General features: G+C 49.5%; 1 protein-coding gene across 1 annotated transcript in view; it reads left to right on the forward strand.

Annotated features, from left to right (window-relative positions):
• adamts6 (ADAM metallopeptidase with thrombospondin type 1 motif, 6) overlaps positions 1–12,650 on the forward strand; it is a 48,501-nt gene that overhangs the window by 2,744 nt on the left and 33,107 nt on the right. The window contains exons 3-9 of the mRNA XM_084694261.1: positions 679–853; positions 2,372–2,589; positions 2,997–3,080; positions 3,714–3,859; positions 6,577–6,620; positions 9,748–9,853; positions 11,684–11,830. Of these exons, the coding sequence (XP_084550387.1) occupies positions 679–853; positions 2,372–2,589; positions 2,997–3,080; positions 3,714–3,859; positions 6,577–6,620; positions 9,748–9,853; positions 11,684–11,830 (920 nt within the window). The remainder of the gene's footprint in view (positions 1–678; positions 854–2,371; positions 2,590–2,996; positions 3,081–3,713; positions 3,860–6,576; positions 6,621–9,747; positions 9,854–11,683; positions 11,831–12,650) is intronic.

Genomic DNA, 12,650 nt, shown 5'->3' on the forward strand with positions numbered 1-12,650 from the left:
GACACTGATATCTTGACATCAGCGTGAGTTTTTTTTGATCAAATATGAATTTGTTGCGGTTGTGTGCCAGTTTGGGCTTTTTTAAGTGCTTTCATTGTGGGTTTTATGTACCAACACGACCTGCCAATGTTTTCTATAAACACATTTTAAAGTACTTTTTCAATATATATTATAAAGGGGGTGTAGCGGGGCAGATCGCTGTGTTCTTTGGTCGGATGCCCAGTAATTATAGTGTTGTTCTTGGTGTAATTGGTTGTTATAACATGATTTATCAAATTGCTTCAGAGTGTGGGGTGTTTTCATGTTGGACTGCAACGCGGAGAGATGGGAGATAGACGCGCTGCAACGTGACTCGGAGTTTAGAAGAAACTATTACCTCCTAGGATTGCAATCGTTTAACTTTTATTACCTGCGGTGCGAAAAGCGTTCTGTCTGGTTCATGATACGCTTTAGTAATGCAATCAGTGGGTTGTTATAACAAACATCATAGGAACGTTTGTCAAATGCAATTTCATAACAGCATAATGCGTGAATAGTGTTCCATGAGTGGTTTTATGTCTTGACATTTATTATTAAGATGCTGATATTACAGTTTGATCAACTCCGTACTGTGTCCTGTGATGTTCTGTGTTGTCTTTGGTCATAACTTCTCGTTTACTGTTCTTGTTTTTCAACAAGCATGGCGTTATCACAACAGAAGAAGAGCAGTATATAATAGAGCCGTTAAAGAATAGATCTTCTACGACGTCCAGTTCGTGGGACCTGGGAGAAGCACAACAGCATGTTATTTATAAAAAGTCTTCCATCCCCTCGCCACAAGACCACAGCCAGGAGAACGCCTGTGGGATCTCAGGTTGGTGAACTTCCTGGTTGGGCTTGAGGCTGGTGTGAAGGAACGGTTATATCAGAATCAGAATCAGAAAGGGTTTTAATTGCCATGAACGTTTGCACAGACAAGGAATTTACTTTGGCAGGAAGGTGCATACATTCAACATATAGGAGTAAATACATAAAATAGAAAATACATAAAATACACAGTAGAGTAAAGGGAGTGTCTTGATTTCTTTGTGGCCTATATAAAAACACAGAACAGGGGTAAGACAGGTGAAAACAATCTGAATATCACTGTACTTGATACCCTGGACTTGGTTTGAACCCATGTAAATAAATCCATTAAATCAATGATAAGGCAAACGCGTTAGAAATAAACGTTTTAAGTCCTGCGTCCTCAAACATTGTTACTGGACAAAGGTCAGAGAGAAAGCGAGAGAGTTCTCCTGGTCAAGACCGTTCAAGGACAAACACACGTGGTTCCTTTGGTCCCAGAGATGAAGGGGCGACCCAGAAGGTGAAACAAGGTGGAACAAGGAGGCAGAGGAACAGCTAAAGAACAGAGAGAAGGGTTCTCCACTCTCCCTTTTACACCCAATCCATTCCCAACTGTTAAAACCTTAAGAAATGACTCTTGAATCGTGAATAAATCTCGAGCCATACCCATTATCATGCATGACAACCAATAAAAAAGGAGGTCAAGTCACTCAATGAGGCGAATACATCAAAACCTCACAGCGGAGAAAGGCAAGGGAAACATTCTCCAGCTCCTCAAGTCTCAAGGGGGAAAGACAGTAGTAACGTTAGCCTGGGAGAGCAGGGCAGACCCAGAGTGGCAGGTCCCAAGATGCACTGTCTTCAGCCACGGCCCAGAGCATCTGATGCATACAGCTGCCTTCAGCCTCAGGTTCAGAGCATCTGATGCATACAGCTGCCTTCAGCCTCAGGTTCAGAGCATCTGATGCATACAGCTGCCTTCAGCCTCAGGTTCAGAGCATCTGATGCATACAGCTGCCTTCAGCCTCAGGTTCAGAGCATCTGATGCATACAGCTGCCTTCAGCCTCAGGTTCAGAGCATCTGATGCATACAGCTGCCTTCAGCCTCAGGTTCAGAGCATCTGATGCATACAGCTGCCTTCAGCCTCAGGTTCAGAGCATCTGATGCATACAGCTGTCTTCAGCCTCAGGTTCAGAGGGCTGGATTCCCCTGTTCACGCTCTCACTGTTCCTGCTTTCAAACGGGCCGTGTGCGATTACCATCGTGTCGTGTGGATTTAGGAATGCGATCATTCGACGTCGATAACATCCAAAGCAGTCAGCCGTTTAAGTCTTTCACAGTATCAAATTGTGTTGATGATGATGTCACAGTTACGACTCTCAGCTTTATGTACAGTCCTTAACTGATTTTGTGTCAGAGCTATATTTGATCACTGCCTATTAAGAATGGTGTACAACAACATAGCAAGCAGATTTAAAAACCTTTTTTTTTTTTTTCTGTCACCACTAACAGGCTTGTGTTTGGAATCTTTGTCGTTCACAGACTTCACAAAAAAACTGAAACCCTGGCCTTTTGGCCCCTCTGCACCACCGTCGCCTGTCGCCCCGGGCAACGGCAGCGAGTCCGGCCGCGGGCGCAGGCAGAAGCGTTCCGTCAGCACCGAGCGCTTCGTGGAGACCCTGGTGGTCGCCGACAAAATGATGGTCGGTTACCATGGACGCAAAGACATAGAACCCTACATCCTGTCTGTGATGAATATTGTAAGTTTGATCCTGCTTTTTGACTTTCGACTTTTTTTTGTGTCCTTGTGATTGGTTTATTGGTTTATTGGTTTATCGCGATGCTCTTCAGCCCTATAAGGGCTAATTGTCCAGGGTTCAAACGATTAAGAAATACACACATACAGACATATATATATATATATATATATATATATATATATATACAGATTATAGATCAAAGAAACATAGTCATACATAATCTGATGATGACTGTAACGTTGTTCGGTTTAGACGTTTGATCGTTTAGGTTGTCGGTATGGATGTTGTTTGGTATCTGTGAGTGTGTGTGTGACCTGTGAGTGTGTGTGTGACCTGTTCAGTGTTTGGACACACTCATGGACACAATTTGTCTGACTTTGTGTGTTTTTTTCTTTTCTGGAGGTCAGGTTGCCAAACTTTACCGTGATGCCAGTCTAGGAAACGTTGTGAACATTATTGTAACCAGGTTGATTGTGCTAACTGAAGATCAGGTGAGTGGATCTCTCTCTCTGGACACACACACACACACATACACACAGTCTTTCAATCTTTCACTGCCGTTGGTCTCTATCTCTCACTAACACACAACAAACAAACACACAAGAATCCACGACCATATCGTTATAAAGGCAAACAATGTTTTGCAGACTCTCACTGCTACAGTTTATCGAAGCTAGATGAGAGAGTTGTGTCAGTCTTTTTAAAAATATATTTTCAGTGGCATTTCTGCCTTTATTATTTATGATAGAGACAGTGTGTTTGGAGAGGGCAAGAAGTGGAGAGAGAGACAGAGACAGAGAGAGAGAGAGAGAGAGACAGAGAGAGAGAGAGAGAGAGAGAGAGAGAGAGAGAGAGAGAGAGAGACAGAGAGAGAGAGAGAGAGAGAGAGAGAGAGAGAGAGACAGAGACAGAGAGAGAGAGAGAGAGAGAGAGAGAGAGACAGAGACAGAGAGAGAGAGAGAGAGAGAGAGAGAGACAGACAGACAGACAGACAGAGACAGACAGACAGAGACAGAGAGAATGACACATGGTAAAGTGCCTGGGACGGATTCGAACCCAGGCCTCCATGGTGTGTGTGTGTGTGTGTGTGCGCGCTGAGGTAACTCTGCTGATCTGTATCCCAGCCCAACCTGGAGATCAACCACCATGCCGACAAGTCCCTGGACAGCTTCTGCAAGTGGCAGAAGTCCATCCTCTCTCACCAAGGAGACGGAAACAGCATCCCAGAGAACGGCATGGCTCACCATGACAACGCGGTTCTCATAACCCGGTGAGTGCTTCACGCCTTCTCCGCACCCCCCCGGCCTACCCATCTACCTCACGCCTTCTCCGCACCCCCCCGGCCTACCCATCTACCTCACGCCTTCTCCGCACCCCCCCGGCCTACCCATCTACCTCACGCCTTCTCCGCACCCCCCCGGCCTACCCATCTACCTTCTCCGCACCCCCCCGGCCTACCCATCTACCTTCTCCGCACCCCCCCGGCCTACCCATCTACCTTCTCCGCACCCCCCCGGCCTACCCATCTACCTTCTCCGCACCCCCCCGGCCTACCCATCTACCTTCTCCGCACCCCCCCGGCCTACCCATCTACCTTCTCCGCACCCCCCCGGCCTACCCATCTACCTTCTCCGCACCCCCCCGGCCTACCCATCTACCTTCTCCGCACCCCCCCGGCCTACCCATCTACCTCACTGCCAACGGTGTCATCAGGGGTTCAGGCAAGTTTCCACTTCAAACGTGCGGCTCGGATTCGAACCCCTCCTTTTCCCTAACAGTGCTTCGATTGTGTTCGGGGGGCGCCTCTGATGTAGCGCGTGAAGCGAATGAGGAGGTGAAGAGAGTCGACGTCTCGGCCGTACCTGTCGCCCCACAATTAATGGGCGTCGACAACGGCGCAGCAAAAACACAGTCATTACCTGGAATTGACTTCATTGTTGCCAGTGTTGTTTTGGCCTGCATAACCTAGCAACTAAAGTATATATTCCCCTGCTCGTTTTGTCTGGAGAGGAGACGCCTGGCCTGTGATTGACACGGGCTAAAGCCTCACTGTTGACTCTCTGGGCTCTGCAGCAAACGGGCTTCCTATCAGCCGCTGTGCCTGCTGCCCTCTGCCTGTCTGTGAACCCCCCCCCCCCCCATTCCTCCGACCTCTTTCGCTGTGGCCGTGAAGGAAGACAACTGCAGCATTTGTCTGCCCGATGGAGGGAGAAGGGATAGAGGAAGGCGTTTTGGAGACTATCAGGCCTGATGTAACGAGACAAAAAGCTGTCGGGGGAAAGCGCTGTTGGAACCCGAGGATGCGGACATTAGACAAAGTATAAATAGCTGCTGGTGGACCCAGGAAGCTCTTATTAACCACATGTCTGGAAGAACACTCCAAGCTTCCATGGTGGAATGCACCTTAAAGAGGGAGCGCTGTGATTTTAGGACTGTTTGTGCTAGCAACGCTCCTGTCTGGAGACATTTATTGTGCGTGGGTATTTCATCTATGACTAATGATACCCTGCGACTAGAATAAGATTCCAAAGGATTTTTACGATGATTCTGTTTGATGGGGGGACCCATTGCTCTGCTGCTCAGGAGGATGTTCAGTATATCTTCTGTGAAGCTCTGGGCTGTTAAAGTTTGTATGGACTAAGATGCACAGTTTCGCTTTTTTACCGGGTCCAGGGTTTGTTGTTGTAAAGGGCCCAGGGTTTGTATGTGTGCGTGTGCGTGTCCTTATTTGATGCGTCGACTCAAGGGAAAGCCAATAGAGACGTTCGAAATAATGTGATCATCCAATCGCGTCAAAGCGTTTTGGCCTAACAACACCCCCCTGTGTACCTCTCCCTGTATCAGCAACCACTGGGCTCGACAGCTCCTGTTAAAACGACCAGCCCCAGGACAGCTCGGTCCCTCTGTGGCCTTGTCGACACGATGTCACGGCGACGATTGCCATGGCTCCCGCGGCGGCGGCGGTCACACACCGAAGGAGAAGGACGTTATCACAGGCGTCCTCATCCAGCGACCGTCGATGTCGCGGTGGCCCGACGCGTTCCCCCGCGACCACGCCGACCGCTCAGACTTGACCTTATCCTTCCAGTCCTTTCCGTCGGTTCCTTATCCTCCCAGTCTTGTTGTTGTTCAGCGAGCTCAAACTCTCTCTCTCTTTTTTCCCCCCGGGGGCTAGCGGATACCTCGTCCGCGGCGCTGTGACTTTATTAGGCTGTGCGCTAACGTGGAGGGTTGGAGGTCGCGGTGGCTCATGTGGAACGCGGCCTCCGTCATGTTTGAGAAGACACAGGGAGAAATTAAAGAAAGTAAATCACAATAAATAGATGTTCCAAATGAGGTCGGGTCTGGTTGTCCCGGAGACCGTACCTCACTGGTTTGGAAGCGGTCCATCTGGGAGGGGAGGGGATGGGGGGGGGGGGGGGTGAGGAGGAGGGCAGCGGTGGAGAGACGGAGCGAAATTGAATTTGCGGGCGTCCTTGGGTTTTTTAATAGATTAAAAGCTTTACGAATGATTGGATCATTGGTTTTAAACGTACGGTGTTCCTTTTCTTTATCCTACAGAGTTTTTTTCTTTCTCCTTTGTCATATTGGATTATGAGAGAGGGTGTGAGGGGAGAGAGGGGAGGAGCAAGGGTTGTATTGGGCGCTGGACGCCTGAGTGTTGAGAGTGTTAGCCGCTTGACATTTAGGACGCGGGTCTTAGTCAGAGGGTGCCAAGTTTGAGTTAAACCCCCATAATGGGTTCTGGGGTGGAAGTTTCTGGAGTCACAGTTCTCTCCCGTAGCGGTTGTGAAATCACTCTGAAGGTCACCGTCGGGCGATTATCTGGACTGTCTAGAACGGTGAACATGGAATGTTCCGGAAGGTTAAGCGACGGACAAGGATGGAAAACAACAGAACCCGAACATATTCACAGTACCACACACACCAGGGTTTACGGTTCAAGTCCACCAACATCTGATATCTCTGTCCCTGTTCTGCCCACAGGTACGACATCTGCACATATAAGAACAAACCCTGTGGTACCCTGGGTAAGTGTTCCTCATTCCTCCGCCCGCTGTCCCGCCTTCGGGTTCGTGGGGAGGGGGGGTTCGGTGGGGGGCGTGTATCCGTGTGCGTGTGTGTGAACGTATATGTGTGTGTGTGTGTGGAGGCCCGTTCGGTGGCACATAGCTGGGACAGTCCGCTGCTTCGCACACCTCAGTCAGACTGACCCCCTCCCAGACTGACTCTGCCCAGGGAGAGCTGGCCTGCTGATGGGGCTGGAAAAGGACTGTAGGAAGTGTTGGAGACCCCCTCCCCCCCTCCCCCTCCCATGTCCCTCTTCATCTTATCCTCACACAGCCCCCCTCAGGCACCACAGTATATCTTGGAGGTAATATTGTGACTCCGGGGGTGGTTTGACAGATTGACCGCATTCGTGACATTCCCCGGTCTCTTTAATTGCCCCGGCATCTGCTTGGCTTCCTCGTTGTGTCTCTCCCCCACCCCCCCCTGCTCCTCCCCCCCTGCTCCTCCCCCTGTCCTCTCTCCCTGTCCTCCCTCCCTCTCTCCTCTGGGGTCATGCCCCCAGGTCACACCCCTGCCCTCTGGGGTCACAGGCTAATCAAGGAGCTGGAGATAATACCCGGCTAAACCACATTCACACACACACACGCACACACACACAGACACACACACAGACACACAGACACACACAGACACATTAAAACTATGGAACCAGTGCAGAGTCTTTGTAGATTTTCCTCTATATACCCTTTCTTCTCCTCTCTCTCTCTCTCTCTCTCTCTCTCTCTCTCTCTCTCTCTCTCTCTCTCTCTCTCTCTCTCTCTCTCTCTCTCTCTCTCTCTCTCTCTCTCTCTCTCTCTCTCTCTCTCTCTCTCTCTCTCTCGCTCTCTGCCTAGTGCCTACTTAGTGTAAAGGATGCCCAAGCCATGTCCTTGTGGGACAGGAGAACATACTGGGACATAACACAGCTGTGCACGTACCAGGGACTGGAGATACAGTGTGTGTGTGCTTGTGAGAGAGAGAGTGTGTGTGTGTGTGTGTGTGTGTGAGAGAGAGAGTGTGTGTGTGTGTGGCAGAAAGTGAGAGTGTGTGTGTGTGACAGAGAGAGAGAGAGAGAGAGTGTGTGTGTGAGAGAGAGAGAGTGTGTGTTTGTGTGTGAGCCATAACAAACAGAGATATCACGTTTCCTGCCCACTAAGTGGGGTCTCTTTAAGTGCATAGTTAATGTGTTTTCACACTGGCTCGTCTCTTGAACTCAGCCCTGGTAAAGGAAAACATTTACAGCATCATTGTTATCACCCCTTAAAGCTGTCCTCAATTGCATTAGGGAAGGACACACACAAGCGCACACACACACACACACACAGCCGCCATAGGAAACTCTTCTGTGTCACCTATAGATGATAGCAGATAGTAACTAAGAGGAGTGTCTCTCTCTCTCTCTCTCTCTCTCTCTCTCTCTCTCTCTCTCTCTCTCTCTCTCTCTCTCTCTCTCTCTCTCTCTGTCTCTCTCTCTCTCTCTCTCTCTCTCTCTCTCTCTCTCTGTCTCTCTCTGTCACTCTCTCTCTCTCTCTCTCTCTCGCTCTCTCTCTGTCTCTCTCTGTCTCTCTCTCTGTCTCTCTCTCTCTCTGTCTCTCTCTCTCTCTCTCTCTCTCTGTCCTGTCAGGCTCAGTGGGAAAAGTACTTGAAACACCTGGATTGTGGAAAAGCTCTACTTTACCCTCACACATACGCTCTCTCTCTCTCTCTCTCTCTCTCTCTCTCTCTCTCTCTCTCTCTCTCTCTCTGTCCTGTCAGGCTCAGTGGGAAAAGTACTTGAAACACCTGGATTGTGGAAAAGCTCTACTTTACCCTCACACATACGCGCTCTCTCTCTCTCTGTCTCTGTCTCTCTCTCTCTCTCTCTCTCTCTCTCTCTCTCTCTCTCTCTCTCTCTCTCACACACACACAAACACACACACACCTTTTACGGCACCAGTCTTAGAGCCAGTGTTTGTGTTTGGAGACCCAGGTGTACAGGTGTGCATGGAGCCCCAGGTTAGCTTAGTGCTCTCACCTCAGCAGAAACACTCTAGTCCTGCTCCAGCAGAAACACTCTAGTCCTGCTCCAGCAGAAACACTCTAGTCCTGCTCCAGCAGAAACACCCTACTTGCCTCGGGGGGGAATGTCCCTCTACTTACTGTAAGTCGCTCTGGATAAGAGCGTCTGTTAAATGACTAAATGTAAATGAGTAAATGTAATTTCCTCCCACGCCTGTTTAACCGAAGCTAATTTGGGTGAGTTTCTTCTCCCATCCCAATCAGAATCAGAATTCGGTTTATTCACCATGTATGTTACACAAACACGGAATTTACTGTGGTAGGAAGGTAAACATTACACAGGGTCTTAAATGACGTACAAAAGTGTGGCAAATCCGCCTGGCAAATCTGCTGTTATAATAGCAATCTGCCATGGAACAAGTGCTGCTCTCAAAGGGATTGTGAGATGACGCTCTGATTGGTTTATTGCACGTTACGCCCAAACCACACCCATTAGTAATGTAGCTACTTCAGACCAACCCATTTTAGATTTGCGCCGGGCGCAAAGTCATTTATCCCGCTGGTATAATAGAAACAGCGGCGGAGTTACTTGCGCTTTGCGTTTTGATACTTGTGTTACAGATCGTTAAAATACAGCCCTAACTCTGTCTCTCCCTCGCTCTGTCTCTCTCTACCTATATCTCCCACTGTCTCCCCCCCCCTCTCTCTCTCTCTCTTCTGCATGGTGAAAACATCTATATTTTCAGATGGAGGGTGTGGGGGTTAGTATTTTGGGGGGCTGGGGGGGGGAAGGAAAATGTTTTCTTAAATTCCCTTCCTTGGCTTGCGTTACTAGGTGGTCCCTTGTTACTCGGAGTGAAATGGATAAATCTAACCCCTCGTCTAGACATTTTCCAGCAGTGAGTCTGGTTAGAAAAAAACTCCCGTCTAGCCAGTGATGCTAAACTGAACTCCCCCTGGAGACTCCAGCCATGACTCTCTGCAGACCCACCTCAAACACGTACAGGTCACACAGGTGGAACACCAACTCATGATCCTACACCTTGTACTGATCCTGTTTGTGTGTATGTGTGTGTGTGTATGTGTATGTGTGTGTGTGTGTGTGTCCAGGCTTGGCCTCCGTAGCAGGAATGTGTGAACCTGAGAGAAGCTGCAGCATCAACGAGGACATCGGCCTGGGCTCTGCCTTCACCATCGCTCACGAGATCGGCCACAAGTGAGTTCACCTGCCGACGCCTCTCCGCATGTCACGTCCCAACACGGAAAGAACGTCTCCGGAAAACAGCACACGTTCACTGTCACATGCATACCATGCTTCCTTTTGCTAACAAACCAACCACTACTTCGTGAAATCAAAACTCGGATTTTAGCTCGAACTTTTGTACGAGTTTTGACAGAATTTGTTCACCCAGCTGCATGTTCTCTGTGTGGTTCTGTCCAGAAGGATCCCAGCTTGTTTAGGAGCTGCCAGAAAGCGTAGCCTTCTCTCTGTGCCCTGCTAACCGCTCAAACTAGCTCCACATTCTTCCTCATGCAAATATCAGAGAATCTGGCCCCTTCTCCCTGGATATAAGGCAAAGTAACGATGATTTATTAGTCTACGTGTCGCCCTCCCGATGGTTCAACAAGATGGCGGCTTCCTCCATTGTGTCTTGTGTTTGCTTCTGTTGTGGGGCAGTTGTAAAAATAGTCTCCGCTTCTAGAGGACTTATACAAGAAAACACAGCTTCAAGGTTTCAAGCGGGCTGATTTATTTCCACAGTAGGGTAAAATGTCATAAACGCAAGCCTTAGAAAAACAGGTGGGGCCTTTGCGTTGTGGGCCTCGGGTTTGTTATATGCATTAGACCTGATTTGTGCTTTTGGAACGGTAAGGAAAAGTCCGCTTTGACTTCCTGCTGTAACGCAAGCTTTTCTACGGTACGATATTCAGACAGATAGGGTTTTTCAAAAAAGGAATTATAGAATTGTCGAGAATTGTTAAAATGATTTATGGAAGCCTTGTCAGAAATGCTGAGTTGGGCTGGCTTTCATAGGAGGTATAGAGTAGACCTACAGTAGGTTGACAGAGAGAAGATGGGGGAGGGAGATGGGGGAGTGAGATGGGGGAGGGAGATGGGGGAGTGAGATGGGGGAGGGAGATGGGGGAGTGAGATGGGGGAGGGAGATGGGGGAGTGAGATGGGGGAGGGAGATGGGGGAGTGAGATGGGGGAGGGAGATCGGGGAGTGAGATGGGGGAGGCTTTCTTTCCTACTCCCATTCAAACACATATTCCCTCCCTCCTTCCTTCTCTCCCACCCTTTCCCCCTCCCTCCTTCCTTCTCTCCCACCACTTCCTTCCTTCCTTCCTTCCTTCCTTCCTTCCTTCCTTCCTTCCTTCCTTCCTTCCTTCCTTCCTTCCTTCCTTCCTTCCTTCCTTCCTTCACCTCCCTCCCTCCCTCCCTCCCTCCCTCCCTCCCTCCCTCCCTCCCTCCCTCCCTCCCTCCCTCCCTCCCTCCCTCCCTCCCTCCCTCCCTCCCTCCCTCCCTCCCTCCCTCCCTCCCTCCTGCCCAGACCTGTAACGACTGCCTGACAGACAGCCATCAGGGTGGTGATTAGAACTTTCTCATTCCTCTGGCACTCCAGACAGGTTTCGACCTCTGACCCGCGCTCCCCTCTCGCACAGCTGTTTCCCAGCCCCCTCCTCACCGACAGACACACACACTCAAACACTAAAGACCACGTCATGGTTGTCCTGAGCTGCACAGGCTCGCCAGCCGAACCCCCCTAGCCCTGGGAGCCAGGCTCGTACCCTGGAAGCACAGCCCTCGCAGCCCCCTAGCCCTGGGAGGTAGACTTTTCCCATGGATGGCGACACAGCCAATTGGCCTAAACCACCACATTGCATCACCGTGAAACGAGGGCGACCCAGTAACCTAGTTAAAGATGACTCGATGTTTTCGAAAAGATAACGTTAGATCAGGTTGAAGTCAGTCAGGACTTGAAATGGATGAGGCTGATTGACAAGCGACACACCGTGTGTGTTCTGCTTGCGTGCTTCCGGCAGTTTCGGGATGAACCACGATGGGATCGGCAACTCCTGCGGGACCAAGGGTCACGAGGCGGCGAAGCTGATGGCGGCTCACATTACCGCCAACACCAACCCCTTCTCCTGGTCAGCCTGCAGCAAGGACTACATCACCAGCTTCCTCGAGTAAGTGAAAGAGAGCTTTCTCCTGTGCGTGTGTGTGTGTATGTGTGTGTGCGTGGGTGGGGGGGGGGGGGGGGGGCTGTGTGGATGTATGTGTAAGCCAATTTGTGTATGTGTGTGTGGATGTAGATGTGTGTGTGTGTGTCTGTGAGAGCTTCTGTGTGTGTGTGTGTGTGTGTAGATGTGTGTGGATGTGTGTGTGTGTGTGTGTGTTCAGAGATTCCCTCCTAAGAGAGAGGATAATAGTGGTTCTGGTTGTCAGAGAGTGTTTCGTGGTGAAAGACCTTAGAGCCAGGTTTCCTAACAACAGTGACAGCAGAAGCGTACATGCCAGCTTCCCTCCCAAACACAAAGAGCTTCTTCTCAGCTCCTCTCTATCCTGAGCCACGGAAAACCTTTGACCAGGAGGAGAAAATGAACAATAGTCTGCGTTTTGATTAACTTTTTTTTTTTTTTCTTTTTTTTTTTCTTTTTTTTTTCTTTTTGTTCGGTCTTAGTTCCCTGGTTGGTGGACTGACTGGCTTGCCTGCTTTTCTGCAATTTCTGTTTGCAGTTTGCTTCTTTGGCTCCTACACTGTTATATTTTCCCCACAAAGAAGTTCTGTCTGTAAACTCGACCGATCCTCCCTTTCTTTCCCTCTATCAGATTTTTGGATATGTCACTCGACTCCTCCTGCCAAGTAAACAGCCCTGGCTTTGGTGCTGCTGGCCTAGATTTGCTTTGGTGGTACTCTATGTGGTGCTTAGCTTGGCCTTGGAAGAATGGGTTATGAATGCACACATAGTGCAGTCATAGTTTGCACTCCCATTTCGGCTTGCCAGT

Source organism: Hypomesus nipponensis, chromosome 27 (genome assembly GCF_054491055.1).
Source record: "Hypomesus nipponensis isolate SF chromosome 27, ASM5449105v1, whole genome shotgun sequence".
In the NCBI taxonomy this organism is placed as follows: Eukaryota; Metazoa; Chordata; class Actinopteri; order Osmeriformes; family Osmeridae; genus Hypomesus; species Hypomesus nipponensis.